Raw genomic sequence first — 20,852 nt, 5'->3', positions numbered from 1 at the left:
GTCTGAAGGCTGGAGGAAGGGTCTCAAGGACAATCTCTCAGGTTTTCTATGGTTGAAAACCTTGGTTCTACTATGGTTTTTGTTTTTATTTTAAACTTTATTCGGTCCCCTCTAAATCAGATATTTTACTACACTCTGGGTGTTTCTGAAGCCCAGCCAGATTTTGAGATCACTGACAGACATCCTGGATGTCTTTACCGATTCCCATTCTACCTCACTCAACCTGCAGCTTGCCTTCACACTGTAATAAACTTTCTAGATTTGCTTTGATTCCTAACTCTGTTGAACTTGCACACTTTCTGCAAATAATCAAGTCCCTCATTTAGACTCCATGAATCATATGCAGCTGTATGCAGCACCAGTTCTACGAGGCTCGATGGGACAGAGTGAAACTGCCTGATTGACAATGGTTAGATTTTCTCAGGTTTTGGCTAAAAATAGTTTAGTTTTCCTTCCAAATAACCATTTGTGTTTGCTCTACAAGAAAATATGAAGTTTAATAATTTTATTGAAATGTGTCACAACACTGACAATTTGTACAGATATATTTTATAAGGTGTATTTGTGTTTTGATTTCCACCTTCCCTTCTTAGTGAACAGACTCCTAGTTCACTGTTTCTAGTCCTCAAGTCTCATTATGTAATAAAAATAGGGTGGCGCGTGTGGCTCAAAGGAGTAGGGCGCTAGCCCCATATGCCGGACGTGGCAGGTTCAAACCCAGCCCCAGCTAAAAACTGCAAAAAAAAATAAAAATTAAGAGCAGACACTATGAAAGAACAAATGTGATAATTTTAGAAAATGGTGAATCGCCTTTGCTTGATGTAATTTTTTCCTTAATGGTTTTTTAAATCATAAAAGTAACTTTTTACTATAGATTTGGAAGATGCAGAAAATCACCATGGAAAAAAATTATTTAAATCCTACTAACTAAAGTTAACTACTATAATAATCTTAGTTTATGCTTTTCTAGGTATTTTATCTACATTGGTTTTTTCAAAAGTTAAATCACACTAAATGTACTGTTTGTGCCATTTAGAAGTTTTGTCCATTTAGAAATGTATTTCTAAATCATTTATGTAGTCCTACATGATAAGTAAAATAGTTTCATAGGCAGATTTTAACTTGGAGCACAGATGAACAGTTTTGAAAAATTTTTATTTATTTAATTGCTTTTTTTTTTCTGCTTAGAAACAGGGTTTTGCTATGCTGTCTAGGCTGGTCTTAAACTCCTGGGCTCAAATAATCCTGCCACTTCAGCCTCCTGAGTAGCTGAAACTACAGGAATGTGCCACCAAGTAATTTTTAATAGAGGTATATTATGCTATTATCGGAATAAACTGTAAGTTATCAATAAGTCTCCCTTTGCTGTACATTTGAGTTTACCCTTTTTTTTTTTCAATTATACATTAATGTTGATCCAATAACCTGTTTTCCCTCCAGGATTGATTTCTAGATGTGAAACTGCTGGTTCAAAACAGCATACACTTTTTTTTTTTTTTTGGAGACCGAGTCTTGCCGTTGGTACAGTGCCCTGGCATCGTAGCTTACAGCAACCTCAACCCCCTGGGCTCAAGCGATTCTCTTGCCTCAGCCTCCTGAGTAGCTGGGACTACAGGTGCCTGCCACAATGCCTGACTATTTTTAGAGATGGGTCTTGCTCTTGCTTAGTCTGGTCTCGAACCTGTGAGCTCAAGCAATCCACCCACCTCGGCCTCCCAGAGTGCTAGGATTACAGGCATGAGCCACCACACCCTGCCCAGCATACATCTTTGAAAAGGACTTTTGATAAATGCTAGTATACTGGTTTTCTTTGAAAAAGTCATTCTATTTTACATTTCCAAAAGAAATTTGAGTGCCCATTCCTCCATACTCTGATCAATAATGGGAACCATCTTTTTCTCTCTTACTTTGGCAACTTAATAAGCACAAAATGGTAGGGATTTTTTCATTTTTTCACTTTAAAGAAGTTACTCATTTTTTGCTGTGTGCTTTTCAATATGAACAGTCAACTTGTTTTAGGTACAATATGAAAGGCCAGCTCTACTCTGAGATCAGTTATTGAATTATTATTTTCTTCTTGATCTTTTATGATATTATTTAAAATATTTATTGCCAGCAGAAACTTGCATTAATGTATATGTGAGGTATAGACTGAATACCCCCTCCCCAATAATCTCAGTACAATTAACTGAACCAAGCCCTCCTAGATCTACACCTCACCGGAACAGTCCATGTCCGAATACACTGTGACCAATTGCCTGCTCCTGTGACGTCCCAGCTCCAGCCCCACCGGCCTCCTTGCAGTTCTCAAACAACTACACACTGTCACGTCTCAGGGCCTTTGAAGTGAGTTCCCCTAGTCTTCAGTGCTTCATCCCAGGAATTCACAAAATAACTTCTCTTTCCTCTGATTGACAATCATCACCTCAAAGAGGCCTTCCTTTGACTCGTATCAAAAATATTCTATTTATCTACAATGCTATAGAATTTTACTTGTTTATTTTTTGCTGCTACTGCCATTCAAATGTAGGTTCTATGAGAGAGAAGATTTCTGTTCGCTTTTACTTCTATATCCCTAAGGGCTAGAAGAGTGCCCAACACATACGAAATGCTCAGTAGACATTTGTTAAACAAATCATTTTTCTCCACTGTTTTGAAATATTCTTTTTATAGACTCATATACATTAGCTTGTTCCTAAGCTATACTTTTTTTTTTTTAAATGGTGTTTCTTTTTATGCCACAATAATCTTTTTTTTTTTTTTTTTTGGTTTTTATTATTATTTTTTTATTAAGCCACCTTTCACCTAAGCTATACTTTAAATTTACAGCCTATGTTTAACACAGTACCCTATTTTAATTACTTCAGCTTTAGAATACACTTTAGAAAGTGGCAGCGCACATTCCTTGTCATTAATCTTTTTAAAAATGTGATGAGCAGAAGCACCTGTTTATAGTTCCTGATGAACTTTCAAATGACTGTTACTAATGACTGGCCAAATGGCACCAGAATCTGGTAAAAGTGTGCTTAGAATTACATTTGACTGAATTTAGTTGTGGGAGAACCTATATCTCTACAATATTTTATAAACTATTTAAAGTTCTTATGCACAAAGTAGAATTTTGGATATATATGAGAAGGTTTTTGTTATTAGAAAATATATCCTGAAGTATTTAGCAGCCAACTGCGCTGATACCTGCAATTTGTGTTCAAATGGTTCTAACAGTTAAAATTTTAACACACACACACACACAATCGGTAGGGAGAGAGAGGAGAGAGACTAATCAGGTAAGACACCGGGATGAGGAAGGCAGGGGAAGAGGAGGCCGAAAATAGAGCAAAATGTTAATCGGGAATCTAGGTAAAGGCAAAGGACATTCCTTTGTGTAATTTCCTTTTCCTTTCCTGATAGGATTTAACATTGAATTTTGTCAAATACCTTTTCAGCATCTACTCATGATTTTTGACATTGTGTGTATATAAAATGTTTATAATACATATTTTTAAAATACCCCCCCACTATTAAGCCATTTTTGCATTTCTGATAAAAGTACTACTAGGTTTTGTTTTTTGCTTCTTGCAGTACATTATTTATCATTTTTGTATTTACATTCAAAATAAGAGATGGTATCAGTGTCTTATTTTGAGTTTTCTATCAGCTACCATGTTTATGGTACCTTTGTGAAACGAATTCCATCTTTTTCAATAATTTGAAACAGTATGTATAGCATGGGAATGATCCATTCCTTGAAAATTTGAGAGAATGTGACCAGAAAACCCTTTAGGTATCCTTTGAGGAAGTGAAGGTGGCCAATAAATAAATAAGAAGTTAAGGTGGGGTCCTATTAGCTCTAAGTTCCATCCATTAATGAAGTCCTGAAGAAAGAAAATGAAAATTGCGTGGATTTGGAAATCTGATCTTATTCCAATTGTTCTCTAATACTCTGGGTCATGATTTTAGGACATTGTCATTTCTAAGGAAATACACAGACATCAATACCCAGAGCAAGAGCAGACAGCCAAGCATGTATGGGTTATTGCTGCCCCAGGCAGGAGTCATTACAAGACTCATCATTCCAAAATCAGCTCTGAGTCTGAAGCAGTTGAAATTTCCACACACTTCAGATATATATATATATATATATATATACACACACAGATATATATATATACAGATCTTACCAGCTTGGGTAAATTATTTATTCACCCCTCACCCTTATCTGCATAATGTAAACAAAAGACTGATATTTCTCTTCCTACAATTTTGGTGTTTATAAATGGTCTTTTTTTCCCCATTGCTGAAAAACTATGACTTATAAATTGGATATCAAAAAGCACACATTTTAATGAGGGCACGGGATTCCCACATCATAGCAATGACATAAAGACCCAAGGAAACTCTAAATAAACTATTCGGTAACCATTTTCAACTACTGATTTGAGGTGATTCATTTGGTCCAGCCCAAAATGGTAATACTGGAGGTAAGTCTGCTTGTTAGGTTTGTTATATAATTACAATTCTCCCTTTTTGCCTCTATGGAAATAAAGATGAAGACTGCCTTAATTACTGAGATAAAAGAAAGAAATGCTATGATTAATCCACAGGATTAAAGTTGGTCATCAATTATCTCTGTACCTGACAATAACCCTTACTATACCTTAGTCTGTAGTCTATTTCTGAAATTTTTAAAATGTATTTTTATTAAACTTTTGTCAGATACATGTTCAAGCTGTCTCAGCACATTATTAAATTAGCTCACTATCACTCCATTATTAAGAGGAACCGAAGTAAATTACTTGAGGCAGGGCCTAGGCAGGGTCTAGTGATCAAACTCAGAATTATCTGTTGCTGTTATTCAGATTCACCTAATTTGGCATTTTATATTTTCCTTGTGGATGAATGACTCATTAAAAAAAAATGCACAAAATTTACATAAAGATGGAAACATCCCAATCCAACATGGGGCAGAGGTTTCTTAAGGGCTGAAGCTAGCAACTATTAAAAATTCCTAACTCAGGGTGGTGCCTATGGCTCAGTGGGTAGTGCACTGGCCCCATATACAGAGGGTGGCGGGTTCCAACCTGACCCCAGCCAGCTACAACAGCAGTGGCAACTGCAGCAAAAAATAGGTGTTGTGGTGGGTGCCTCCAAGTCCCAGCTACTTGGAGGTTGAGGCAAGAGAAATGCTTGAGCCCAAGAGTTTGAGGTTGCTGTGAGCTGTGACACCACAGCACTCTACCAAGGGCGACATAGTGAGACTCTGTCTCAGGAAAAAAAAAAAATTCCTAACTCATAAATAAGGGCCTTAACATTTACAGTTTCATTTTAAGTTAATCAGGAAAGCTAAAATGGTGGTAAACTTTGGGGTATGTAAGTTGAAAAGATATGTTTCTGTAGCTCAAATGACTATTAGTCTTGTCTTAGAAACTTGTGATTGGGGTGGAAGCGATCACCATTGCGGCATTGTGGTGGTCATATGTACAGTCGTGAGTGCCTCTTACCTGATACAAAGGGCCATCCTGAGAGCAGACTTGCGAAGCTGAGCAGTTCAGACACCGAAACTGCGGAGGAGATGAACTCATCAGATAAGAGGCATCCACAACTGGATACATATTTAAAACTGATTTAAAATATTTTAATGTCAAACATAAGAGTCAACATGTTAATTTTAAATGAACACTTTCCGAGAATATGGTAGTTGTTTTTGAAAAAAAAAAAAGATTTAAAAAACTCAGTGACTGGTTAAATTTAGCTTGAAGTAATTTTAGTATCTAGATAGGAGTTCTGTTTAATATTCTGAAAACACCAAAGTGGTGACCTACCCTCCCTTTCCATCTCCTTACCAGATACTAATTCCTGGGAAAACCCTCACTTCTCGAGTGAAGGAGGGGAACTCTCTTCCATCCATTCCTGTGGTCAAGCTCTCTCAGATCCCCTTTCAACTACCTCTGGCAACAGTACTGCTCAAGGGGGTGGGTGCTCTGAGACGGGCACGGAACTCTGCTCAACCTGTAAGGAATCTGTTTTGGTTGCTTATTAGGTTCTTTATATTGTACAGATTAGATTTTTAGCTTCCATGACTGGTTTAATAGCATCATACCCTAAGTTCCTTGAACCTAAATTTTATTCACATTTTTGGTCTCGATATCTGAGGCCCAGAACTGGCACACAGAGGCCACTCAATAAACGTTTATGAGTAAATTAGTGAGTGAACACATGTTAAAGTTATTGAGTAGATTCATTTATAAACCCACGACCTCAAACAGGTTTTACCATTCACATTAAAAAAAGTCATTCTCAAATCTTAATTTTTAATAGTATGTTAAATACATTAAATATAAATGCAATGTTAATTGTAATGGAACTATAAAACTGTGTATGCCAAAGTTTTGAATGTATGAATTCTACATTGCATATTCTTCAAAATGGAAAAGAAATCAAGTATCTAAAAACGTAAGGTATAAATTAACCAGGATGATTCTAACACCTCAGAGGAGGTTTTTAAAGACATATTGTGAAATATTATTTCAGTAAACAACTGATTAACACAAATATTTTTGTTGCCTTTTGAAAACAATGTCAGAAACGTTCTATTTCCCCAAGACTCTGGCTATTTTCTCTTTGGCAGCTGGTCCCTGACTGGGGCACAGCACTCCTCGGCGCCCCCTCAGGACCTCCCGGCACAGCTAGTAGCCTCTGCAACCTCCTTTCTCCCTGCAGAGCCCCCCAGCTCCGGTCCACATTACACTTTGGTAATGATGCAAGTCCCAAACAGCATTCAACAAGAGGAAAGAGGAATTTTCATGAAGATATTCTTTTTTTTCCTATTAATCTCTCTGCTATCAGTCAAGGTGGGTATGTTTGCTTTTTCTAAAACTGCCTGATGATACAAACAGAGCAAAGGCAGACAAGCTTGGGGCAGTGAGTTTAGATGCTGGACCGGCAGAGGCCGTGGGAAGAGACAAAACTAAGCAGGACGATCTGGGCAAAGGGTGCTGTACGGAGAGTGGGCACTCAACTAACCCTGAAAAGTGAGCAGGAAGAATACAAGTCCCCAGCGAAGAGCTGAGGCTGGAGACAGACACTGACAGGAAACTCTCAAGGACGGAGCTAAGTACGTGACAGAGAAGATTATTAGAATGACAGTTAATACACAGGGAAGTAATAAAATAAGGTGTATTATATCAGGCACTCTAAGAACTTTAGCAAATAATATTTCATTAATTCTTACTAACATAAAGATTGTTGCCCAAATTTTTAGAATAAAAAATCTGAGGCAAAACTGGGAAGCAGGACACAACTGGAAGAAAAACAGCTGCAAGATGTAATAAAATTTACATTCAGAATACATAGGGTTCCTACTAGTAAATGTGAAAAGACAAGCATTACAATAGGAAAAAAAGGCAATGAACATGAAAAAATATTCCCTTAAGAGATATAAAACTGGTAACATGCAGTGCTGGCGAGGATGTCAGAAAGTGGGCACTCTCATGTATTACTGGTATAATTGTCAATTACTGAAGCGTTAGAGAATTTGTTCTTACCTATGAAAACCTGAAACATGTATAATCTGTTATAAATTCACTTCTGGGACTCTAGCCAGTAGATATGTTTGCAATATGTGCAAAAAGATAACATGTACTGGAATATATATATAGCATTGCTTATAATGTTAAAAAGTTTAAAAAAAATCTAAATGTCCACCAAAGGAGTGTATTAATCAAATTATGCTACAGCCACACAAATGGAATACCAATGTGTTAAAAAGAATTATGTTCAAGTTTACTAATTCTCTTTCAGACATACTATCAAGAAAAAAAGGTTATAGTAATGACTCTACTTATGTTTCAAAAAATGGGATGATCACCGGCATGCTTACTAAACATATAAAGAGAATCCATGTACATAGTTTTACATGGATGGTCAGATCAGGTGACTGAGTCCCTTCCAAACTGAGATTTGACTGTGTAATTCCACACCATCAACGTATAGATATGGAAATGTTAATCACATTTCCGAAAACTCTGCTACTCATTGGCTGATCCAAAGATCAGAAGCGTTGGCATCTCTTGGCAGTTTGAGAGAAATGTAGTATTTGGGGCCCAACTCCAGATCTACTAAGTTAGAATCTGCACTTTACCAAGATCCCAGATGATTTGTGTTTACGTTAAATTTTGAGAAGCAATAGCTTTTTCTTATGGTACTTTTTCCCCCACTAATAAGCAAAAGATTAACATCAACCTTGAGTATAGAATCTTGAGGTGGCAACACTGTCATGAACTCAAAAATTTATAAGAGCTACGTAAGTCTGACCAGGTGTTTGTTTTGATCCCTAAAGATAAAAATATTTCGGAAATGTACCACACCAGAGACAAGGATATAAGAAGAGCAGGGACTACAGACAACAGGCTCAGCCTGAAGTGGAACTGCCCAAGATAAGAGAAAGCAGCGGCACAGAATCCGTATGGTGCAGGGAGACACTCCATTGTTCTCGGGAAATGGAGGCAAAATCAATTCCCTGAGATTCTTCCTAGGATCCTAGAAATACGACAAGGAAAAGGGATGACTGGAATATGCAACAACCTTGTCTGAGGCAGAATATTATGGGCAGAGGGTGGGATCCAATATGAAAAGGCAAGAGAACTACAGACTCATCAGAGACAGACAAGGAGTATGGAACACCCGAGGTGACATCCCACAGCACAGAATAGAAATAAAAAACTGCAAACATGTTAATTTCAGCCAAGTCAACCTAGAAATCTCATTTAACGCCTGTCAAGAGAAGAAATGGGTAAAAGTAGTCAACACAATTTAAAAAAATGCAATAGATTTCACCTTAACAGGTACTAATGCATATCGTAAAGCAACCTAGAAGGCCCAACAATTTGCCTTCTAAGATATGTTTGGGCTTTATCTAAACTTACCCCAAAGAAAATGGACAACTGAAGGATTTAGACAGGGGTGTTATACGGTCATATTTTTATAACAGCTAAGCTATGTAATCTGTAATACTGGTGCAGAATAAGACCTGCTCAAAAGAAAACAGAATGTCCAGACGCACGCGTACACACACGTAGGTATGCATGTGAATAAGCACGCACACAGGTACCTGGATGCGAGGGCTGTCCACAACATGCCCAGCCATGGCTCACACTATTGTTCATATTAAATGAAAAGGCTGGCATCTTAAAACAGTGAGGTAAAGTATAGATTACTCAACAAATTGTATTTCTGGCTAAAGAAAGAACTTAGAAAAAATTTGTCTTAACCTTGTGCGTGTAAACAAAATCAATCCCAGGTAGATTAAAATTTTTAATATAAAAAAGCACCAGAAGCACATGGAAGAACCACATGGCGATTATTAGTTTAGGAAACACGCTGACCCAGCCTGGGGCAGAGAAGCTCAGCCAGTAAATAGAGGGACAAGAGCTTTTCCGACATCCTGCCGTCCTGCTGTCAGGGAGAGAGGGGTGAAGAGACATGAGTGCAGCACCGGAGCCAGTGGGGCTCTGCAGAGAAATGACTGTTCACTGCTACTGCTGCAGTTGTCCCTGTCACTCCAACTGGCAGAATTCATCTATTAAAATTATCATTTAACTGGAACCTGAGCAAAAGTTTAAAATTTAATGGAAAACAAATACAAAACTGAGACTCCAATAAGTGAAAATTACTTTTAGGATATATTTTGCATAACTAACTATGACCTTATAACAAAGAAATATCAGGGGTGGCGCCTGTGGCTCAAGGAGTAGGGCGCCAGCCCCATATGCTGGAGGTGGTGGGTTCAAACCCAGCCCCAGTCAAAAAAGAAAGAAATATCCAGTATATGCTGGGCACTGCTCTAGGTGCTGGAGATTCAGTGGTGAACAAACATTCCTGTCCTCAGATCACATTTTACTTGGGAGACAAACAAGAGGCACATGTCAGATAGTAGGAAATACTCTGGAGAACAATAAGGCATTTTATATTTTAATACACATTAAAATGACAGGCAGTGTGAGCGACTATGGTAGGGGATCTCGTGAGGACAGTGAGTGCTGGTAGGCAGAGGTCAGGCAGTGGATGGCCACCGACATTTGTCTCACATCAGGTGAACCCAGTCATAATCTGAAGCACTGAGACACATTGTGTTCACTGAACTATCAAAGAAAGCTAAAGTTATATTCACTAAACAGTAACAATTTGTGTAATTTATATTCCCTCATCGATCGTGATGGGTAAGAAGAATTTACTATTTCTGTAATCTGTACCTGGTACCAGGACCATCTTCGTTGTAAGGATTAAAACGAAGGTGATACACATACAGTCGTTCAAAAAACGATGAAATGAGGCCAGGCATGGAGGCTCATGCCTGTAATCTTAGCACTCTGGGAGGCCAAAGCAAGTGGACTGCTTGAGCTCAGGACTTTGACACCAGCCTGAGCAAGAGCAAGACCCTGTCTCTAAAAATAGCTAGGTGCTATGGCGGGTGACTATAGTCCCAGCTACTTGGGAGGATGAGGCAAGGGGATCACTTGAGCCCAAAAGTTTGAGGTTACTGTGAGCTATGATACTACAGCACTCTATTGAGGGCAATAAAGTGAGGCTCTGTCTCAAAAAAAAAAAAAAAAGAAAGAAAAGCAGCCTATAAAATGACATAGAAAGTTAAGTTGTAATTTACCAAATACAAAGACAGTTAGATTTAACTGATGAGTTATTCAAGGGCACACAACTAGTGGTGACTTGGGAGTACCATATAAACGTTTCCTCCTGCCCCTGAGTTCTTTCTGCTAGTGGCTCATCCACCCTCAGAAAGGAGGTGTCATCTAAGTGGAACTTAAATGGAAAACACATTCTGATGTAAAAAGTTAGGTGCTTCATATCAAGACGCTTCTGAAAAAAAGCCAACCAGTTTACCCACTGAATAAGACGAAAAATGATTAAGTTTGTTTTATAATAGTTCTATACATATTTACTTTCAATGTGTGGTTTTGAGCTATTGTAACAAAGCAAGCCCATTATATCTGAATTCATTACTACTTAACCTATGCGAGATTAAATTTTTTAGTTTTATGTTATTTTTTAGAATTAATTTACATTTCCTTGAGATAAAGTAATAAAGTCCAGGATACAGAAGAGAGTATGATATATCAAACACCACAGACTCTTAATGTTTATTCATATACTCAGATTATGAAGAGAATTTCTGATAGTGTTAACTATTATATTCCTTCCTCTCGTGTATCAGCCTTACAATTGTAGGGCCTAAAAATTCCCTAACATTTCCATGTGATTTTATTTGTTTACTTATTTTTTTGAGATACAGTCTCACTATGTCACTCTCTGTAGAGTACTATGCTGTCACAGCTCACTGGGCTTAAGCGATTTTCTTACCTAAGCCTCCAGAGTAGCTGGGACTATAGGTGCTTGCCACAATGCCTGGCTATTATTTATTTATTTATTTATTTATTTTGGTTGCAATTGTCATTGTTGTTTAGCAGGCCCAGGCTGGGCTCAAACCTGCCAGCTTTGGGGTATGTGGCCAGCGCCCCACTCACTGAGCTATGGGCACTGAGCCATTTCCATGTTACTTATAATTCAGGTATGCCTTAACCTAGAATTAATCCCAATCCAAGATACAGTCCAAAGTAACAATTCTCTTTTTGAGAGTTTTGGGCTTTATTTTTGAGTAATTTCTCCCATACTTCCTGGGACCTAAGGCACAATAATGTAATTCTGGCATCAGAAAACACTGGGAACTCACTTACCCAATTTTATACTTTCTGAAAGTATAAAATACTCACTGGTCCAATTTTATACTTTCAATGTAAAAGAAGTACCTGTAAAAAGATCCTCTAGGAGAGATTCTACCCTATCTGTGCCATCTATCACAACCAAAAATAAATACTTAACCATTAATTGTACTAGTCAGAGCAGAAGTGAAGTCTCTCCCACTTCAACTTCATATATTAAAAATTCTAATAATTTATTGAGTTTAAAAAATATGTCATCATCTGTCTTCAGGTTAGTAGAGCCCTAAGCATATTTAGATAAAGTTTTAATCTCACCTTAATTATAACAAAACTACACTGAACACAGTCCGTGGTCTTGGGCTTGGAACCGATTTTCACAGAGTGTTGGGAGAGACAGTAAGAAGAGGAACCAGTTCTTCTCCTCCCCAAGCTAGTCTTTTTAGTTCCTCAGTAATACTGCTGAATCTGCATAACATAACGGCATACAACTACACATATAGGTAAATATAAAAGCAATTTACGTTTTCGCCTCTTAGTCGCCATCTTGTCATGTAGATGAATTCCATTGTATGATCCTTCCCCATAATTTCACCATTGCACAGCACATCCAACTTTAAAAAGAATAGTTACAGCTCCATTAACATGAATAATTTTGAAGTTATAAGTATTTTATACATTTTCAGATTTCAAAAAGACTCAAATAGTTATAACAAAATAGAAGTATTATCCACTATTAAATAGAACCAAACACTTTTATGAAAAGCGCTGCCTCGTAAAGTAGTAACAATTCAGACATAAGTAACATGAAGCAGTTCATCTTGTCCCACGTACCCGTATCTCAAGTTCATGCACATAATTTATAAATGCAACGTAACCTTCTTAGTCCATGTCTCTGTGACCTTACAGGCTTTAAGACATAGTTCTGTAACTGTCCCTTACTGAATAAGAAGAAACTGTAGCAACCACACAGCATCTCTGCCTTCTGAATTCATCTCTAAGAATTCCTTCATCTTCCCAAGATTTGAAAGGGTTACTTTCTTTTCATTAGTTTGAAGTTGAAGAGGGAAATGAATGTGGATACAGTGATTTATGGGGCATTTCCAGTAATTACTGAAAGCTAGCTTGATACACAGGCCACTATCTCCCAGGGCCATCGGACCTCTCTGGTTTGCTTGGTTGGTAATGTGCATAATACTTACAGAATCCATTTACCACCTTGAATGAAACAAAAGGGTTGTACTTATTAATGCTCATTTTTGCTCTAAGTCACAGGAACAAAACAACCCTCAAATGCTTAAGAAGGCCACAGGAACTGTGGCTATAATTCACCAATTCAACAAAGCATAATTAAACAAATGTTTATTGTATATAAACAAAATAGTATTTCAGTTCTTTACCTATTAAAAACAAACTGATAATATTTCATTAGAAGTGTGGAGATCCAAAAGAATGGGTTTCAAATGATTCTGGGTCTGGCTAGACAGATTACAACTTTAAACTTTAAAAAGTGTACTGCCAATTGTATTAGATACATGAAACTATTGACTTTTTAAATGATTTACAGTGACTTATATGGACCTCAAAATGTTTCTCAGACAGTAGTATTTTATTAACTATTAAAAGAACAAAGTAGATAACTTCATTTTCTTTTTTTCTTTTTTGCAGTTTTTGGCCGGGGCTGGGTTTGAACTCACCACCTCCAGTATATGGGGCCAGCGCCCTACTCCTTTGAGCCATAGGCGCTGCCCACAACTTCATTTTCTTTATCTTGCCTATAAAGTTCATTCATAGACAAAGAAGGAAAGGGGCTTACATAGCATGCAATTACTAATCATGAAGAGAAGGAAAGGGACTTAGGATGTAATTACTAATCAGGCATACTGCTTTTATTATTGGCATTTGTCACCTAAAACATCTTGCCCTAGTTAGCAATGCTGTTACAAAAGCTTTAGCTGTTGGGTATTTCATTAAATCACACCTCTTACATTCTCAGCAGAAAAATAAAGGGGGAACTGAAAAAATAATCCTGCATTCGATAGACAAGGAGGTGTCAGTTGGTTGAGTCTCTTACCCTTCCATCTTTGTCTATGAGAAATATAATACTTGCCAGAAGAAAGACAGTAAAAGTGTAATACTTCTTAGCTGTAGCAATTTCCTGAAAACTAGAAAATAATAACTCAATGAATCAGACTTAGATAAAAACCTGTACATGGTATTTTTCCAGAAGAAAATAAAGTGCAAAACCAAATCAAAAACAATGTCTTTTCCACTGTAGTTCTATCTATAAATTGTTATTGACTTTTACCAAGCATATTGGCCTTCGATACTTAACTTTCACACGTTTTTCCTCATACAAAAGTTGACGTCTCTGGAATTTTAAAAAACATTCATAGGACCAAACAATAATAAAAATTTTTAATCCACAGACTAGTCATGCAAGAGAAATTTTCAGATAAATTCAGTAACAGATCCTTCTTCAAAATACAGACTTGGTATCTGTCGATGTCTTTTTTCAAATCCTGTTACATTTTATTTCTCCTATGACTCTTTATGATATTCATAAGACTGCAGATAAGCCAGAAAAACCATGCTGCCTTTGCTGTCTCTATCTCAGAAACTAGTCCTGGTCTTTCGTTTTTTAGATGCTACCATCAGAACCGAAAGGGAAGAAAGGGGAAATTAATAAAAGAAGCAAGATGTTCCTTTTGGGCAGGTGAGAAATTGTAGCTGATTTCCTCGCTGTGTTATAGTTCTACGCCTAGGATCATAAACATTTCATAAACATTCTCTAAACAGTGAACATATTATAAACTATGCAGTGATCAATATCAGGGCAATTTACCTCTCCTGTAAATACTGGTAAATTGATTTATGCAAATACATTACGTTGGCTTTACCTACTGCTAAACAAAATCACTTTTTCATATCATTGAACTATATGAACATCATAAAATTCCTTCCAGTAAAAAGACAATGTTTTAGATTTTGAAGACGTCTACAATGAATTGGAAATAATAGATCTCAAAGACCTCAGATAAAAAATGAGATCAGATAAAGCATGCTGGTATTAAAAAAACTAAATCCATTTACCTGGTACATTTATTTGGTAGTAGTTAAGTTCTTTAAATATCTCTTCTAGTTATAAAAAACTAAATGTATTAATATGTTTTACTCAGAATATGTTACAATTAGAAAATACTTATTATATAAATATTACATTCTAAAATTAAATTTTAAGGGTAGCACCTGTGGCTCAGTTTAAGTAGGATGCCGGCACCATATACTGAGGGTGGTGGGTTTGAACCTGGCCCTGGCCAAACTGCAACAAAAAAATAGTTGGGCGTTGTGGCTGGGCGCCTGTAGTCCCAGCTACTTGGGAGGCTGAGGCAAAACCTATGCCCCAAAGCTGGAGGTTGCTGTGAGCTGTGACGCCACGGCACTCTACCAAGGGCAACAAAGTGAGACTGTCTCTAAATATATATATATAATAAAATAAAATAAAATTTTAAGCATAAAAATTAATTTAAATATTTTCCAGTTATTTTCATTTCTTTTATTAAAATTTTACTTCAAAATTATTGGAATTATCAAGGTTAAATATAGTTTAACTTACCTCATAAGAACTTGGAAGTTTTAGTTTTAAACTTAGAAATTTTTTAATAGTTCCCACAGTTACCCGTGTAGAACATCGAATGAATTTCTTCATTAAACCCTAAAAGAAATAAAGATCAATTAAAATAGTCTACCTTGCTTTTAATGAACCCATAGGTACCATTTCCACTATCATTTTGAATATTTTCAAAATGTACTGTGAAAATATTTCAATTCATTGCTCTTTAGTACTTGTGAGCACAAATGTTCGTAAATATTGGATACTTACAAGATACTCTTCAAGAACGTGTTATCAGGTGTACTGGGAAAATCCCGGCAAATAGACAATCTGCTTATAGCTAGACCAGGGGTGGGGAACCTGCAGGCTGAAGCCACGGGTAACCTTCTAGGTCTGTAAGTATGGCTTTTTGACTGAATCCAAATTTTACAGAACAAATCCTTTTATTTTTATTAATACATTTTTGGTTGTCTTTTATATTTTTAAGATGAACACATTTAAAATACTAAAGAATAGGCTGGGTGCCTGTAGCTCAAGTGGCTAAGGTGCCAGCCACATATACCAGAGCTGGTGGGTTCGAATCCAGCCTGGGCCTGCCAAACAACAATGACAACTACAACCAAAAAATGGCTGGGTGTTGTGGTGGGCACCTGTAGTCCCAGCTACTTGGGAGACTGAAGCAAGAGAATTGCTTGAGCCCAGGAGGTGGAGGGTGCTATAAGCTGTGACACCACGGCATTCTAGCCAGGGTGACAGCTTGAGGCTCTGTCTCAAAAAATAAATAAACTGAAGAATAAAATAAGTTTCAATATAGCAATCCTCTCAGACTAACCAGCCCAATTAGAATATTCACTGTGTTTCTGTTTGAAGTGGAATTTGTGAATAGTTGCACAGCTCAACAATAGTTTTTACTGTCTGCTTAACAGCCCATCATGTCAAAAATGACCAAGACAACAATGAAGAAAGACAACATATTTTTAAATGAGAATTGGGAATTGCAACGTTATCCTGTTTCTGTTAATGATAACATCCTTTGTGATACTACGATATCAGCATTAAAGAAACCCAATGCTCATTGGCACTGTAACACTCATAAGGACCACAAATATTTTAAATTAGAGGGAGAGGCATGAAAGTTTGTGTTGTAGAAATTAAAAGATGAAAAGGCAAAAGCAAAAATAATTTCTTTCAAGCAGCATTAAGACCTGGAAATAATGCCACTGAAGCAACTTACAAAGCAGCTTATATATGTGGGGAAAAAAGGGAAACCATTCAGTGATGTAGAAATTGTGAAAGAATGCCATTGTTGAAGTGGTAGGATGCTAAGACCCTGATGTTTTAAAGTACAAACAACTGCCTCTTTCATGAAGAACTGTAACTGATCAGCGGCACGAATTAGCCTTGAACTTAACAGAAGTTTGTGTGATACTTCACAAGGAAAACTGCTTTGTATAAATCAACTGATAGCACTGAATCAGCACAGGTTTTATACTTCATTCAGGTTATCACAAAAACTTCTTTGCTATGAACAGTTACTCGCTTTGGGCACTTCTGCAAACAGAACATGGGATATGAATATCTTCAACAACTTGCAAGATACACGTTGTGAAGTTGAACTGAATTTGCTAAATTTAGTGAGTGTATGTACAGACAGTGCACCTTCCATGAGAGGAAAACATGAAGGGTTTATCGCACAGATTAAAAAAAGCATGAACAGAGCCAGATCTTCTCATTTCATTGTATTAGGTATCCACAAAAATCTCTGTACTAAAACTACTACTCTAAGTGACATTCTGCAACAAGTTATGAGTACTGCTAATTATATTCATGCAAATGCAATACAGAATCCCCAGTTTTGTAACATGCTAATAAAGTTGAACAATGCGGTATTCCATGTGTATTTTTATTATTGGGTTTTACTATTGAGACTTTTATTGGGACATGCATTAGCTAGCTCTTATTGGGACATGTGTTAGCTAAAATTTTATCTCTGTGAGAACAGATAAATTGTATAAAGAACAGAATCAGCATGGTAAGTTACTCAAAGATTTCTGTTTCTGCAGCATTTTTGTGCTATCATGTCAAAATGACCTGAGTATTTCTTTGCAAGGTAAAAGTAACTCTGTATGTGATGCAGACTGGGCAAAAAATTCAAGCATTTAGAAAAAAGCTGTTTTTTTTTAAACACTTCTTTAGAAGAAAATATTGAACGAACATTTTCCCCAGTTAGCAAAGGTCCCCAGACAGGCAGGGTAATATATGTGAATCATGTAAGCAATACCCGGTGGTTACAGACCTACTGATTGGGGAATACAACGAAAGGTTCACTGACTTTGAGAATCATGATGATGTCACACTCAAATTAGCACGTCAGCCTCACCTACTTGATATCACCAAAGCACCTAAAGAACTATAGATGGAATTAATTCAGCTTTCAGTAGATGACATTTGAAAGTCATTGTCTGATACTAAGAAAGATCCAATGCCGTAGTATACACACACCTTTGGCAACAGGCTTAAAAATGCTTTCTTGCTTTTCAACCACTTATTGCTGTGAATCTACACTCCTGCCTACTCCTCAGAATTTGACTGTTTGTTGTTTAATGACTTTCCTACACTAATTCTGTAAATTCCATATTCTTTACCATATGAGGCCATGGAAGTTCCTGCCTAGGGGTCAGCTAATGAGTGAGCAGGGATTCTTTACACACCTGGAACCAGTAAGTCCCCCAGTCTTTGCTGAGTGACTGTGTGTGTATTTGGGGGCCTACCTCAACACTCAACCAGGTTATTAACAACTCTGCCTTAGTCTTCTCTTCCTGCTTGTGCAGAGCCTCAAGGTCAGCCAAAGGTGAGAGCCTGGGGCCATCTCTGGCCTTTCCTGAGTATATATACCACTGTCTATATATGCACTTGTCTTGCTAGACAGCTTTTCAAAGCACTTACAAACATCCCATTCCCCAGATTTTCCTTTTAAGCTGTTTGGTTAGTCTATTATTTGCCCTAAATGTTATCTATACCTCAGGCAGTCATGAAGTTAAAATACTTGCCTGCAATTGTTTTTGAAAAATGTCCCTTTTCCTTACACACAGAAAGGGCTTTTTCCACTAGGGAAGCTCCAAATCAGGTCACATATAGATGACCTTGTAAGTGTAGTGTTCCAGGGAACAACCAGACAGATAAAATAATAACAAGTCTATGGCAATGAGGCTTTGAAAGCGCTCCACCTCCATTCAGCCCTTTAGGTGCCAGAGCAGCCACAGTGGCAAAGCAGGCTGTTCGTTTTCAAGGCTACTGCAGATCTGGAGAGTGGGGATGGGACTGAGGCAAGTTAAAATGCCAGAAATTTCACTCTTGTTTCACAGGCTTTTGCAAGCTTTCTCTGAAAAAACTCATCCTGAAAATTCATGCCACTGTTTTTATTTAAGGAGAGGCAAATTTTTGGAGTACTTACTCTATTTTTATTGATATCCCACTCCTGACTTTGAGTTTGTATTACAAAAGCAACAGATACACATATGTTGTATAGAACACGCATGCAACCACTCCATCACCACGTTTGAGAATCACATCCCACTGCAGAGCAATGCAATAGCTGACAAGGTAACAGTTAGGTCAACCCTTGCCACTAAGGGGCTTACTATCTAGTTTTAAGGGCAAGACACACATCAAAAGAGATAAAATATCAGTGCCTGCCACCCTAAGGAGAACTGTTAACAGATAAAAAACTAAGCCCTGATTGAATGACAGATGTAAGTAGTACAGAATTTCAGAGTAGGGACTCACAACATTGGAAAAAGCATCACAGAGGATAGGAACCTCTGCTTAGATCTTGACCAAAGCATAGGATGTTGATAAGAGGGAAGCACATGCCAAAAAGGAAGGGGTGTTCCAAGGTGTAGAGGTCATTAAACATTCATAAGCTTCTTAATATTCTGGATACAAACCCTTTGTCAAACATCCAGTTTCCAACATATACAGAGGGTGCCAAAAAATGTATGCACATTTTAAGAGATTCTATCTATGTGCTACTTTTCAAAGATGACTCCAAGGCACTCTTACTGGTCAAGTGCACCTAGATATGCTTCACACGTTCATTTTACCTGCAATTCATACACTTTCGGGGAATGACTGCTTTTTACTTCCAACAAGATCTCTTAAAATACGTGTATCTTTTTTTTTTTTTTGTGGCATCCCTGGTACATCGAGAACTCATACATAAAGCAACAATCATTTGTTTGGAGAGGAAGGTCCACTGATGAATTTCACGGGAGACAAGCTTATTAATAGAGGGGCTCATTAGGGAAGGGCTTCCATTGCCAATGTGAGGAGTTATAACTTAATTCTATAGGCCAGATATAAGGGTGAGCAGCACTCAACTGGGGTTGAAAGAAAAGAGTAAAAGGTTAAAGAGGACTCCAAGGTTATAGTATGAAGCTTATATAACTGGCTGAAAGATGGTAGTCATAACTGAAACTGCATGTAAGGAGTGAAGTTAGGTAAAAATAAAATGAATTTGCCTTCAGACATGTTAAATTTCAGGTTTAGTGAAACTCTCAACTGGTATATTTAAAAATAGTTATACTCCAACTTAAGAGAGATGTCAGGGTTGGAAGTGAGGATTTCAAAGTCCTTTGCATCACTGAAACCACCAAAAATGGAAACAATCTCCTAGAATAAACATAAAGCATCGGGACAAACACGTAACAAGAAGAACGCTAGAAGTGGAGCCAATGGAGACAGCAGGAACAGGCTAGGAGAAAAAAGCTTAAGAAGCCATTATAAGCTAAGAGAGCTGTCTGAAGAATGAAGGTACAAGGATGGAGAAAAGTCTATAAAGAAAAGAGCGAATGGATAGAGGTCTGTCGCAACAGCAAAATGTCACAAAGGAGAGTGATAAGGTAGGGGAACTTTTCAGATGAATTTCTACAATGAAACATTTTGTAGTCTCATCCTAGAAGTAACACAGAGAAGTAGACTTCGAATTTATTTATTTATTTATTTATTTATTTTGAGACAGAGTCTCACTATGTTACCCTCGGTAGAGTGCTGTGGCATCAGAGCACACAGCCACCTCAAACTCTTGGGCTTAAGCGATTCTCTTGCCTCAGCCTCCCGAGTAGCTGGGACTACAGGCGCCCGCCACCATGCCAGGTTATTTCTTTTGTAGTTGTCATTGTTGTTTAGCAGGCCCATCCGGGCTCGAGCCCGCTAGCCCCGGTGTATGGGGCTGATGCCGTAACCACTGAACTACGGGCTCTGAGCCTTTAAATTTATTTATAAAGATATTCAGCCTTTCCATTGATTTTGACTCCATAACTTTCACTATGAAATTAACTCATGTTTGAGAGAGCAGAAGGATGAGATCTCTTCCAAAAAGAATTTCTTTCTCAAAAGGGAGATTATAGAAATGACTGGCAAAAAGAAAGAAATATAATTATAGAAACCCTGATGAAGCTTGGCGCCCATAGCACAGTGGTTATGGCACCAGCTACATGCACCGAAGGTGG

General features: G+C 37.5%; 1 protein-coding gene across 3 annotated transcripts in view; it reads right to left on the bottom strand.

Annotated features, from left to right (window-relative positions):
- PCGF5 (polycomb group ring finger 5) overlaps positions 1 to 20,852 on the bottom strand; it is a 62,984-nt gene that overhangs the window by 6,941 nt on the left and 35,191 nt on the right. For 2 of the 3 annotated variants that reach the window (XM_003783695.3, XM_023509519.1), the window contains exons 7-9: positions 15,346 to 15,444; positions 12,254 to 12,343; positions 5,502 to 5,561 (exon numbers count right to left, since the gene is read on the bottom strand). In XM_003783695.3, coding sequence (XP_003783743.1) covers positions 5,502 to 5,561; positions 12,254 to 12,343; positions 15,346 to 15,444 — 249 coding nt within the window. The remainder of the gene's footprint in view (positions 1 to 5,501; positions 5,562 to 12,253; positions 12,344 to 15,345; positions 15,445 to 20,852) is intronic. The other variant, XM_023509520.1, reaches the window with a different exon arrangement.

The sequence above is a fragment of the Otolemur garnettii genome, unplaced genomic scaffold (assembly GCF_000181295.1).
Source record: "Otolemur garnettii isolate 467f Iridium unplaced genomic scaffold, OtoGar3 scaffold00008, whole genome shotgun sequence".
In the NCBI taxonomy this organism is placed as follows: Eukaryota; Metazoa; Chordata; class Mammalia; order Primates; family Galagidae; genus Otolemur; species Otolemur garnettii.
This window is presented reverse-complemented; position numbering and strand designations above follow the sequence as displayed.